Source organism: Puma concolor, chromosome D1 (genome assembly GCF_028749965.1).
Source record: "Puma concolor isolate L17-30 chromosome D1, mPumCon1.1.hap2, whole genome shotgun sequence".
In the NCBI taxonomy this organism is placed as follows: Eukaryota; Metazoa; Chordata; class Mammalia; order Carnivora; family Felidae; genus Puma; species Puma concolor.
This window is the reverse complement of record NC_141676.1, coordinates 105,032,709-105,044,939: the sequence shown is the minus strand read 5'-3', so window position 1 is coordinate 105,044,939 and position 12,231 is coordinate 105,032,709. Positions and strand designations below refer to the sequence as shown.

At 39.3% G+C, this 12,231-nt stretch overlaps 1 protein-coding gene across 6 annotated transcripts in view; it reads right to left on the bottom strand.

Annotated features, from left to right (window-relative positions):
• The window catches only part of USP28 (ubiquitin specific peptidase 28), a 66,734-nt gene that overhangs the window by 13,739 nt on the left and 40,764 nt on the right, over window positions 1-12,231 (bottom strand). For all 6 annotated transcript variants that reach the window (XM_086679074.1, XM_086679073.1, XM_086679075.1 and 3 more), the window contains 5 exons: window positions 10,918-11,045; window positions 7,562-7,657; window positions 3,877-4,053; window positions 2,009-2,229; window positions 336-406 (listed from right to left, as the gene is read on the bottom strand). In XM_086679074.1, coding sequence (XP_086535200.1) covers window positions 336-406; window positions 2,009-2,229; window positions 3,877-4,053; window positions 7,562-7,657; window positions 10,918-11,045 — 693 coding nt within the window. The remainder of the gene's footprint in view (window positions 1-335; window positions 407-2,008; window positions 2,230-3,876; window positions 4,054-7,561; window positions 7,658-10,917; window positions 11,046-12,231) is intronic.

Below are 12,231 nucleotides of genomic sequence, written 5' to 3'. Positions count from 1 at the left end.
GTAACCAGTCCCTGCCTGGGGTTTTCCTCACCACATGACTTAAACTACCACTTTATGAGAAATTTTTAACACTTGACAATAAACCTTTCTACTATATGAAAAAATACCATGGGCAAAATCAAAACAAGTATGTGTTAAATGTAATTGTTAGAAGATATATTCCCTGTTTGGGCCTAAAAATAAACAGCAAAATACCTATTTCTGTCCTAAGTCTATTCTTAGGTCTCAGGGAGGCTCCCGTTCAGTCTCAAAGAAAACTATCCAATTTTCTCTTTGATCTACCATTAGCACATGAGGACATGCCTTGACTACTTTCCCATCAATTTTCATTCTACCTGACGAAGGAGTGGGTCGCAATACATCTGCTCAATAGTCTGGGTAGTGCTTGCAATACAATTCTTTAAATCTGTTAAAAAAAAAAACACACACACACACACACACACAAAAAAAAACTTAGTTAAAATGATTTCGTTCCATACAGCCAACCAAAAAGTACTGTGTCTCTATCCCTGGCGCTCTGGCGATTTCAAATTCTCTCTGTGAGCCACAAAAGACTGGATGCTTTCAAAGCAGCTAATGCTTTAGGTTATGAAGGCTTTTAGTTCATCACAATTTGCATTAAAGTTTTAAAAAGTTCTCTCTTATAATTGGCACCAACATTTCCCCCAAAAGAAGCAGTCTCTGTTTAGAAAAAGACCTTAATGGGTCACTTTGGGTGTAAAAATGTATGTTCCTCATACACGACTGGAGAGGAGAAGAAAGAGGTGAGATTTCTGTGATAAGAACTTAGGAGCGATCTGGATTTGATGATTTGATTTGACCAATGTGATTTGACTGATCTGATTTTTTTTTTTTAATGTTGATTTATTTTTGAGAGAGAGAGAGAGAGAGAGAGAGAGAGAGAGAGAATGCAAGCGGGGGAGGTGCAGAGAGAGAGGGAGGGGGACAGAGGATCTGAAGCAGGCTCCACGCTGACAGCAGAGAGCCTGATGCAGGGCTTGAACTACGAACAGTGACATTATGACCTGAGCTGAAGTCAGATGCTCAACCGACTGAACCACCCAGATGTCCCTAATGATGATGATGATGATATTCATTCATTCATTCATTCTGCCCTCTAGATAAAAGGAGAAAGGAAGGGGAGGAGGGAAAGTGAGCAACAAGATGACAATGCCAAAGGACCTTTAAAAACAGAATGCTGAAAGGGGCGCCCAGTGGCCCAGTCAGTTAAGTGTCCGACTCTTGATTTCGGTGAGTTCGACTCCCGCATCAGGCTCTATGATGATAGTGCAGAGCCTGCTTGGGATTCTTTGTCTCCCTCTCCCTGCCCCTCCCCTGCTCATGCTCTTTCTCTCTCTCTCTCAAAAAATAAATAAACATTAAAAAAATAAAACAAAAAACATAATGCTGAATAATTCCATTTTACATTGTGTCCACTGCTCATTCTCTGCCTAATTAGCCTTCAGTAAAACGTACTTCATACAAGACTTTTTTTTTAATGTTTATTCATTTTGAGAGAGAGAAAGACAGAGAGTGAGCAGGGACACAGAGAAAAATCGTAAGCAAGCTCATGCACTGTCATTGCAGAGCCAGACATGGGGCTCAAACCCACGAACCGTGAAATATGACTTGAGCTGGTCAGACTCTTAACTAACTGAGCCAGCTAGGTAGCCCTAGACAAGTCTTTAAAAGTGGAAATCTAAGAGAGCTAAATTCTAAGTTTGGGTCAACAAAAGCCAGAGTTCACATGAACTACAGGAACAGAAATCAGCAGATGCGGAAAAATCCTAGCCAAAGGTGATCATGTGCATCTAAGCGTCCCAAGAGTTCCTAGAAATTTTGAGGAGTTTCTAGGAGGAGTCTTTCCACAGCTGTATAATGGGAGGAACCAAAAGTGCAAAAGAAGTCCCAATCCCCACGTCAGAATCATGCCTCTCTCCATCATTTATGCCTAACTTCCGGCAGAAAGGGAAAGAGTAACAGTCTGACAAGTTTTAAAAGAGCCAACCTTGAATATCTTGTTCAATCTCACTCCTCCACCTCTGAAGACAGGTCTTAACAAAGTTTATCTCATCCTCTGTGACAGTTCGAGGAGCCGGCTGTGCGGGCATTTCCATGGAAGACCGCGACGATGTAAATGGCTTATTCATTGCCTTAGACTTGGGTAGAGAATCTTCAGGAGAAGAAAAGGTACCTTCGACATCCTGAGAAGGGCTTTCTTTACTTGTACTGAAAGAGGATAAAAATCACATTCACATGATAATTTCCAAAATATGGCTTGGTCTCGGTTAATGTGCTTCATAAAACTACCTGCTATGTGCAAAAGTACAGCTATAATTTGGTGAATATTTGCTCAGTAAAGGCACTGAGCCAAACCGAGTCTTTATATGCATCGTCTCATTTAACACAACTTGCTGATGAGACAGATACTATTATTATCACCAATTACAACAACTATAACTATCTAAGGTTTAGAAAATTAAGCAATTTACCCAAGCTCCCCCATCTAGTAAATTATGGGATTCAAATCCAGATCTATCTGAGTCTATGGTTCATGCTAACTACTTCTTGTAAGAAGGGACAAGGGTAACTATCAGATGATTTCACTCACATGTGCAATTTAAGAAAAAACAGATGAACATAGTAGAAAGGAAGGAAAAATAAGATAAAAAGAGAGAGGGAGGCAAACCGTAAGAGACTGTATTTAATACAGAGAACTGAAGGTTGCTGGTAGGGTGTTGGGTGGGAAGGTGGGCTAACTGGGTGATGGGCATTAAGGAGGGCACTTGTTGGGATGGGCACTGGGTGTTATATGGAAGTGATGAATCACTAAACTCTACTCCTGAAATCATTATTACACTACATGTTAACTACCTTGGATTTAAATAAAATTAAAAATTTTTTTAAAAAACTGGAAACAGAAAAAAAAAAAAAAATATATATATATATATATATATATATATATATATATATATATATATATATATATATATATATATAAAGAAGGGACAAGGAAGAAGGGTTCAAAGAAGACTGGACTGGGAGAATCAAGGAATCAACTACAGAGTTTCCACGATGCAGATGACTGAGTAAAATATATAGAAACAATAATTATGAAGTATGGACTTTTTTTATTCAATGGCTTCTAGAGATTCGATTAGCCAGGACACATACATCAATCCTGATCTGAGCTGGAAGAGAATCAGAGGGCTCGTGTCATTGGGCCTCCCTGTTCCTGCACTAGGTAAGCCCCTCTGGGCTGTCCTCTTCACTTTCTAGCTGCTTTTTGTTTGTTTGTTTTTCACATGTTTTAATTGTCTACTCAAGAATAAAGCTTTCCCTGAGGTTAACTTGGTTGAGTATCCTTAGCAGATGTGAGAATGAGATGTTCTGGAAGATCAGGGCTGGAGTGGCAGTGAGCTTACAGCTAATTAAAAACAAGGTAGACCTAGTGGGGCAGGAACACCACTGCAGATGCATCAGAACCCTCTGAAACAACCCCACCATCCTGTGGGCAAGACAAGTGAGTGCAGCGCCCTGCTGGCAATCAGGAATACTCCCACCTAAGTAGGAGCAAACTTATCCCTTCAACGACAAAGAACTCACAGCCCTTGAGCTCTAATGGAGTGGGTGCTCACCAGGTGGGAAGATGGTGCACAGTTCAAATTAAACAAGCAAACAAACAAACAAAAAGTCATTTACTATTTCTTTTTCAGTATTTTTTAAAAGATTTTATTTTTAACTAATCTCCACACCAACGTGGGGCTCGAACTCACAACCTTGAGATCAAGAGTCGCATGCTCCACTGACTAAGCCAACCAGGTGTCCCCCCGCCCTCCCGCCATGTGTACTATGTTAAACATTTGTTTTCATTACCTCTCCTTGGATGCCAGGTCAGAAACTGGGCAGTGCACTGAAGAAAGCGGTAACGTCACGTGGTCACTTTGAGACGTGGAGCTTTCTGAGGCAGGTTTTGTACTGGCAAATTCGATAACGTATTTCAGCATGTCCGGGAGTGGAAACCGAGCTGGGCCTGAGCCGTACTTCACGTACCTAAGATGCAAAGAAAACGGTGCTCTGACTGGCCAGGTTTGTCTAGTGCTCTGTGGCTTGCTGAAAAAAGGTCTGTCACTGTGCAGAGTCCGTGGAAAGAAAGGCTCATTCCTAAATGCTATATGGTATTCAATGCGTCACTCAAACAATCCAGAAGGCGAAAATTCTCTAACTACAAAAGTAGAAACTGGTAACAATCTATGTGATTACACCTGGCAGGAAACATTTCAAATGAGCTCCCAATTCAGGTCTTATCTGTTGTGCGTTCTCTTGATTCCAAACCACATCTAGGATCAGGTCATAAAAGTAAATTCTATGTCTTCAAGAAAAATAGATTTATTACCAGGACTCAGATCCACAGATCCACAAATAACACTGGTGAACTGGTACCCAAGGGTTATTCTTTGCTGCCCGTTAGACCCCCTACTGAGAATTTAAGGAAAATGATAGAGAGCCAGCTGGAAATGAAAAGAAGGTGTTGATAAAGGTCAGAGTTTAAGAAAACTGACAAATCTTTCCTCTGCAGGGTCCCCAGCACCCTATTATTCATGCACTCATTCAACAGCATAGGCCAGCCATAAATTGTTGAAAGCTTCTCTGTGATCAGTAATTAATAAATATCTTCATTATATAACAAAATAATTAACAAATTATTGTAATAATACCTAATATTCTGCCATTACCAGCACATATTAGACCCAATAAAAAGATACACTGTTAAAGTCATAAACTCTATAATTCACTATAGTGGACAGAATTTAAATGGGACTGGTTGACTGGTTGGTAAAGGCAAACCCTATAATTATGGGCTTCCATTTACAAAGGGATAGAGAGGCACTTCGTATTTTTCTTCTCCAAATAAAGTGGAAGAAAGAAGCAGGTACAGAACTAGGAAGAAAGAAAATTGTGTCCATATCAAAAAGGGCATTTTGAGGGGCGCCTGGGTAGCTCAGTCAGTTCAGCGACCGACTTTGGCTCAGGTCATGATCTCACAGCTCACGAGTTCGAGCCCTGTGTCGGGCTCTGTGCTGACAGCTCACAGCCTGGAGCCTGCTTCAGATTCTGTGTCTCCCTCTCTCTCTGCCCCTAACCCACTCACATTCTGTCTCTGTCTCTGTCAAAAATAAATAAACTTTTTTTTTTTTTAAAGGGCATTTTGAAATGAAATTGCTAGTGGGAAACAAAGTGTAATGCAATTCAAAGCCAAACATATGTTAAAGGGTAGGTAGCAAAGACACTTCATCCTCACTAATTTAAAGAAGGAGAATTAGCATCTGGCTGCCACAGAGACTTGAGGCTTTCACTGAAAAGGATGTCAAATACTTAAACTCAGAGGAACCTTAGAGAACTGTACTATTCTTTAAATTTATTTTCTTGCATTTATTTTGGCTTATCTAAACTCGACTTACCTTTCAAGATCTACTTTCTCTATGAAGTCTTCCTTCCAGCCCCCATCTACCCCCTTCTGAACTTCTACAGGCCAGGACCTAAACTTCTTATCTGTACCACAGACATGGTTAACGTGTGTTCAGAAACACACAGTATTTGTCGAAAGAATTAATTTATGCGTGACTGGCCTGGACCAAAGGAAACATTTTCTTACTGAAAATGCAGCCAAGATATGATATGGCATGGGACTTTAAGTCATCATTTTACACATCATTTAAGTCATCATAAACCTCTTCCCAGGTATGCTGTACTTTAGTAGGGTACTTATACAAAACTTCGGTGAGAATTTTTCTCTAAGAAACTTATCTTCAATTTTCTGACGTCATCATTTTCCTGTTTGACTGAATTCCTTTAGACCAACTACTTCATGTAATGCAGCGTCTCTACTAAGCTAGTAAAAGTGGAGCGAAAGTAGTTTCAGAAAAGATGTCTAGGCTTTATGCTGAGGTATCTTAGAGAAGAAAGGGTGGACCTTTTTTTGTTTTGTTTAATGATATAAGTACTGCACGCACCTGGCAAGAAAACTCAAGGACAAAAGAGTATAAAACAAATTATGAAATTTACCCAGCCCGTCTCGGTTCTACTGCCTACTAGTATCCATTAAAAGTGTCTTGTATTGGGGCACCTGGGTGGCTCAGTCGGTTGAGCGTCTGACTTCGGCTCAGGTCGTGATCTCGCGGTCCGTGAGTTCGAGCCCCGCGTCGGGCTCTGTGCTGACAGCTCAGAGCCTGGAGCCTGTTTCAGATTCTGTGTCTCCCTCTCTCTGACCCTCCCCCATTCATGCTCTGTCTCTCTCTGTCTCAAAAATAAATAAACGTTAAAAAAAAAAAAATGTCTTGTATTTTTTCCCAGGAGCATGTCACACTTAGGTAAGCAATAAAAAAAAAAATTTACCCAAATAAAATTATCTGAGATATTAAAAGTCAGTTATTTATTTTTTTTTAAGATTTTTTTTTAAAGTAATCTCTATGCCCAGTGTGGGGCTCAAACCTATAACTGCAAGATCAAGAGTCACATGCTCCACCGACTGAGCCAGCCATGTACCCTTTAACAGCCTTTTTATTTTAAGTAGTATCATACTACAGAAAATGCTCCTATACTCTGTTTTAAAATCTAAGTAAGTCAGAATGCCCTGTTGGTTACTGGCAAATTGAGTTCTTCTGAGTTATAATACATCAGGTATATTTGGTCTTATAAAAACAAATTTTTCCAGCCTTACAAAGCATCAGTGAAACCTTAGAAGTAACATATAGTCACATGTAGAGTCCTTTAAATCACTTCCAGGACAGTATCTGAGGAATTAATCCTCAGTTTAAGTCTATATTAAGACAAGTAGAAAACTAATCACTCTCATCGTGGACAAGCTCTTCCCAAGTGAGAGAGAGGAAGCTAAAGATGGGGACCTATAGATGCAGGGTCTTGGGCTGGTATGGAGAGCTGGTATGGAAAGTGCTGGAAATGACATTCCATGGGATTTACTTCTTAAACGCTGAATCATTGGGATCTGTCTTTACTAGAAAGGAATTACACTGACTCCTCCTTAAGAAATCATGGGGTGATGCCAAAGAAATAGTCAGTGCAAAACAAATAAACAAAAAGGGAAAGATTCCTCCATAAGAGAAAGGACTTTGTATGTGTCAGAACTATTAGCGCTTTGAACCATTTAGCAATGCTCCAAGGAGAACAGCATTTTGTTTTTGTTTTTATCTTTCCCAGATACTTCCACCTTCCCAAGACAGAGGGACTGGAGTACTGTGACAGTTACCTCTCTCATGTTTGTGAAAAAGATGACAAGGGAAGTAGATGGAGTAAAGGGCTTTAGTGCACTGCTAATAACTGACTGCCTGACTGAGTCCTGTAAGACCTTGGGACTACTATTTGCCCATAGATACTACCAGTTCATCTTAAACACTGCTTCACACTTAGAATTTTTCTTAGCTATTTTATAAAACACACAAGTTAATACTTCAATTCTGAATTAATTTTTAAACATAAGCAAATTATCTGATTTTAATCTTCTATCTTTTATATTTCTAAGCACGAAGGTATCACGACTCACCTTTCCAGTTTTTGCTGCAGAACTTTTATTTCCTCCTTCAACTTTCGAATACACTCTCTCTTACTTCGAATAAGCTCTTTGCTCTTGTACATGTACCTAAGCAAATGATAACACCACAAATAACACCATTTACATTTAAAAGCATTGATAGCACACAGTGTCAGCAAACTAGGGATACAAAGGAACTTCCTCAAACAGACAAAGGACATCTATGAAAACACGTAACTAACATGATACTTAATAGAATAGAAACAATTCAAGGATATCCACTCCTGTCTCTTCCACTAAATGTTTTTATTGGCGGCATGGCCAATGCAATAAGGAAGGAAGGGAAGGAAAGAAGGTATGAAAGGAAAGAGAGAAAGAGAGAAAGAGGGGGAGGGAGGGGAGAAAGGAAGAAAAGAAAAGAAAAGAAAAGAAAAGAAAAGAAAAGAAAAGAGAAAAGAAAAGAAAAGAAAAGAAAAGAAAAGAAAAGAAAAGAAAAGAAAAGAAAAGAAAAGAGAAAAGAAATCAAGGGGCGCCTGGGTGGCGCAGTCGGTGAAGCGTCCGACTTCAGCCAGGTCACGATCTCGCGGTCCGTGAGTTTGAGCCCCGCGTCAGGCTCTGGGCTGATGGCTTAGAGCCTGGAGCCTGTTTCCGATTCTGTGTCTCCCTCTCTCTCTGCCCCTCCCCCGTTCATGCTCTGTCTCTCTCTGTCCCAAAAATAAATAAACGTTGAAAGAAAAATTAAAAAAAAAAAAAAAGAAATCAAGAAAAGGCATACAAAGGAAAGCAAAGGAAAAAGTAAAACTGCCTTTTGTTGCAGATGACAAATTGTCTACATAAAAAATATCAAAGAATTTACAAAAATGCATCAGAACTAGTGAGTGAATTTAGTAAAGTCAAAAGACATAAAGTCAATTCAAAAACAGGGAAAAAATTTACTGCATCTCTGTATGCTTATAAAGAAAAAATGGAAAGTAGAGCTTTTTTAGAAACCACTATAACATCAGAAGCATTAACTGTTTAGGTATAAACTTAATCAGGTATATGTAAGACCTGAACACTAAAATTACAAAACTCTGTCGACAGAAATTAATGATTCAAATAAAAGGAGCTATACCATGTTCATGGACTGAAGGATTCAAAATAGTTAAGATGTCAATTTCCCCAAATTGATCTACAGATTCACCATAATGCCAATCAAAATCCCAACAGTTATTGGTAATAACTGACAGGCTCATTCTAATATTTATCTAGAAAGAGGTAAAACCAACCAAAATAAGACCAAAATAGTCAAAACAATTTTGGAAAAAAAAATAAATAAAGTTGGCGGATTTACATTATCTGATGACAAATTTACAAAAAGCCACAGTAATCAAGACAATGTGGCACTAGCTTAAGATGAGACAATAGACAAAATAGAGACTCCAGAAACAGAACCACAAATATATGCTTAATTAATTTTTGACAAAAGTACCAAGGTAATTCAATGGGGGAAAGGAGAGAGTCTTTTCAACAAATGATGCTGGAATAACTGGACATCCACATGCCTCCCTTCCCTCTCCTGCAAAAAACAAAACAAACCCCCCCACACAAAACAACAACAAAAGAACCCTTATCTCATACTATATATAAAAATAAACTCTAAATGGGTAATAGACATGCATGAACATAAGAGCTAAAATTATACAATTTCTAGGAAAAAAAATGGAAGAAAATCTTTGTGATCTTGGGTTAACAAAGATCTTTTAGTTAAAACACAAAAACACAAACTGTAAAAGAGAAACTGATATATTAGACTTCATCAAAACTAAAAACTCCTGGTCTTCTAAAGACATTGGTAAGAAAATGAAAGAGACAGCACAGACAAGAAATATGTGGATCTGTATCCAGAATATATAAAGAACTCACTCTTACCACTCAGTATGAACACAACGAAGATAATTCAAAAGTGAACAAAAGATTTGAAAAGACACTTCACCAAAGAAAGTATACAAGTGACCATTAATTAAGCACATGAAAAGAAATTCAACATGGTTAGCTATCAGGGAAACATATATCAAAAGAAAAATAAGATATTCCTACAAACCCACTAGAATAGCTAATATTTAAAAGATGGACAATTCTAATTATGGGTGAGGATTTGGAGAAAATGGAACTCTCATATACTGCCTGTAGGAATGCAAAATTATACAGACACTTGAGCAAACAGTTTGGGCATTTCTTATACATTTCAACATACACTTTTCTTTTTTTTTTTTTTAATTTTTTTTTTTCAACATTTATTTATTTTGGGGACAGAGAGAGACAGAGCATGAACGGGGGAGGGGCAGAGAGAGAGGGAGACACAGAATCGGAAACAGGCTCCAGGCTCCGAGCCATCAGCCCAGAGCCCGACGCGGGGCTCGAACTCACGGACCGCGAGATCGTGACCTGGCTGAAGTCGGACGCTTAACCGACTGCGCCACCCAGGCGCCCCTCAACATATACTTTTCATACAACCCAGCAATCTCACTCCTAGGTGTTTTACCCAGAAGCACTAAAAACCACACCGAGACTTTTAGGCAAATATTCATAGTAGCTTTATTCATAATGGCTTAAAACTGGATATATCTGAAACGTCTGTCAACTGTTAAATGGAAAAAATATTGGATTACTGCTACATTGGAGTACTACTCAATATGGATGTGTCCCCAAAACATAATCCTGAGTGTAAAAAGATAGCCACAACAGGGAACATACTGAATACTGATGTCACAATGGGACATTCTAGAAATGGCAACACTATAGGGCAAGAAAACAAGTTAAGTGGTTGCTAAGGCCTGGGGATGGGGAAAACAGATTAACTGCAAAGGGGCACGAGGAAACCTTTTGGGGGACGGAAATATGACAGACTGTGCTGGTGGTTACTTGACAATATTATTTTACTAAAACTCATTGGCTGCACACCTAAGAATGTACGATTGTTTTGCATGTAAACCATACACTGATAAACCAGACCTTAAAAAGACTAAAATCCTATAATGTAAGTCTGTCTAGGATTTTTCTTTTCCAGGAATACAAATGGTATTCAGATTAGAAAGAAATACACTGTGGCTACTTCACACACTGTTCTTCACCCGAGAATTAGCAGGCTTTCACCTGAAGCCTAGCTACTCAAACTGTGGTCCCCAGATCAAAATCATCATTAGCATCACCCCGAGAGCTTCTCAGAAATGCAAATTCTTGGGCCCTACCCTAGATCCAATGAATTCCATTAATCCGTATTTTCATATTATCAAAACCTCCAGGGGACTCCTATGCACAATACACTTAGTAAACTCTCCCTTCTCCTTCTGCAATACATCAAGAAGACAACCCATCACAGAACTCACCTGTCCATATAAATGATCTGAGGAAATTCCAGCTTATTGTGAATTTTCTCTGGCTGACCGAGCGACTGATTGAACTCAAATCTTGAGAGCTCAAAGGTCAACACTGGAGGCAGCTTTGTAAACCAACGCTATGTCAGAAGCAAAAATAAAGAAGTTAATTTGAGGAAATAGCAAAAGCCAGATTTAAACTTTCTTCTTCTGGTATAGAATTTATATTCAAATCAAATTCACCCTGGAGTTTTGGGTTTTTTTTAATCCCCAATACTAAAATGACCACTTAGAATCATGCCCTCTTAGAGAATATGGCTAAACATTCCTCAAGTTTCCATATTTACAAGCCAGTCAACATTTTACTCAACTATCGTCCTCAGAAGTAACCACCCTTAAATGCATGAACTGCACCAAGAATCTACACAACTGATTCACTAAGTCATCAGTATTCAAAAGAGGATCAAAACCTGAAGAAAATGGCTAGCCTAACCAAAGAATTAGAAATTACAACCTAAGCAGCATATAACTAAGGAGACAATTATCTCCATGAAATCAGCTCAAAACACTAATATGTGTGTTCACAAGCTATTCAACATAATTTGAATCCCCTTTATTTCTAAAAAAGAAACTTGAAATGGCCTCATGATTATGAGGGCTCAAGTTTCTGGAAAAAACCTCTGAATTCTAAGAATTCACAGATGTCTTATAAGGGGCCCGGTCAAACTACCTAGATGTTACCTTGAGTTTCAAGAAAAGAAAGCACAGACTTATAAAAAAGATCTCAACTGTTCCTGATCCCAAATGAGGAAACGCTAACCCAGGAAAGGCATTCCTGCTCAATTCACCTGTCTGCCAGAGGTCTGCAAGAACAGCTTTACAAGGCTCCCTTTACCAAAGGTGCACATGGCTAAGCTCCCTCCACGTACCCTTGTTGGCATGAGGTGAATCCAGACAGCCTGACTACCTCAGGGTCAATCTAAGTAAGGATAAGAGTTTTCTATTTTCTTTTATACCGAGTTCCCATTCTGGAATAAAGGTCTCCAGAGATCTAAGGAGCTTCCCTTCTGTAAGAGCACGCATCAGCCGAGCATGCGTGGGACAAATGCTGTGCCTCCCGACCCTGAGTTAGAACTTTCCTTGGAAAGCCGGGAGCCGGCAGCTCTGGCCTAGGTCCCACACTGCCCTATGGCTGCCTAGCACACTTTGACAAGGCTCATGTCAGGCTCCCGATGTGGATTCAAAAATAGTCAGCAACTGCGTTGGACTCACACAAGCCCACAGCTTCGTTTCAACACACGTGATGAAAGGAGAATGATCCAAGCT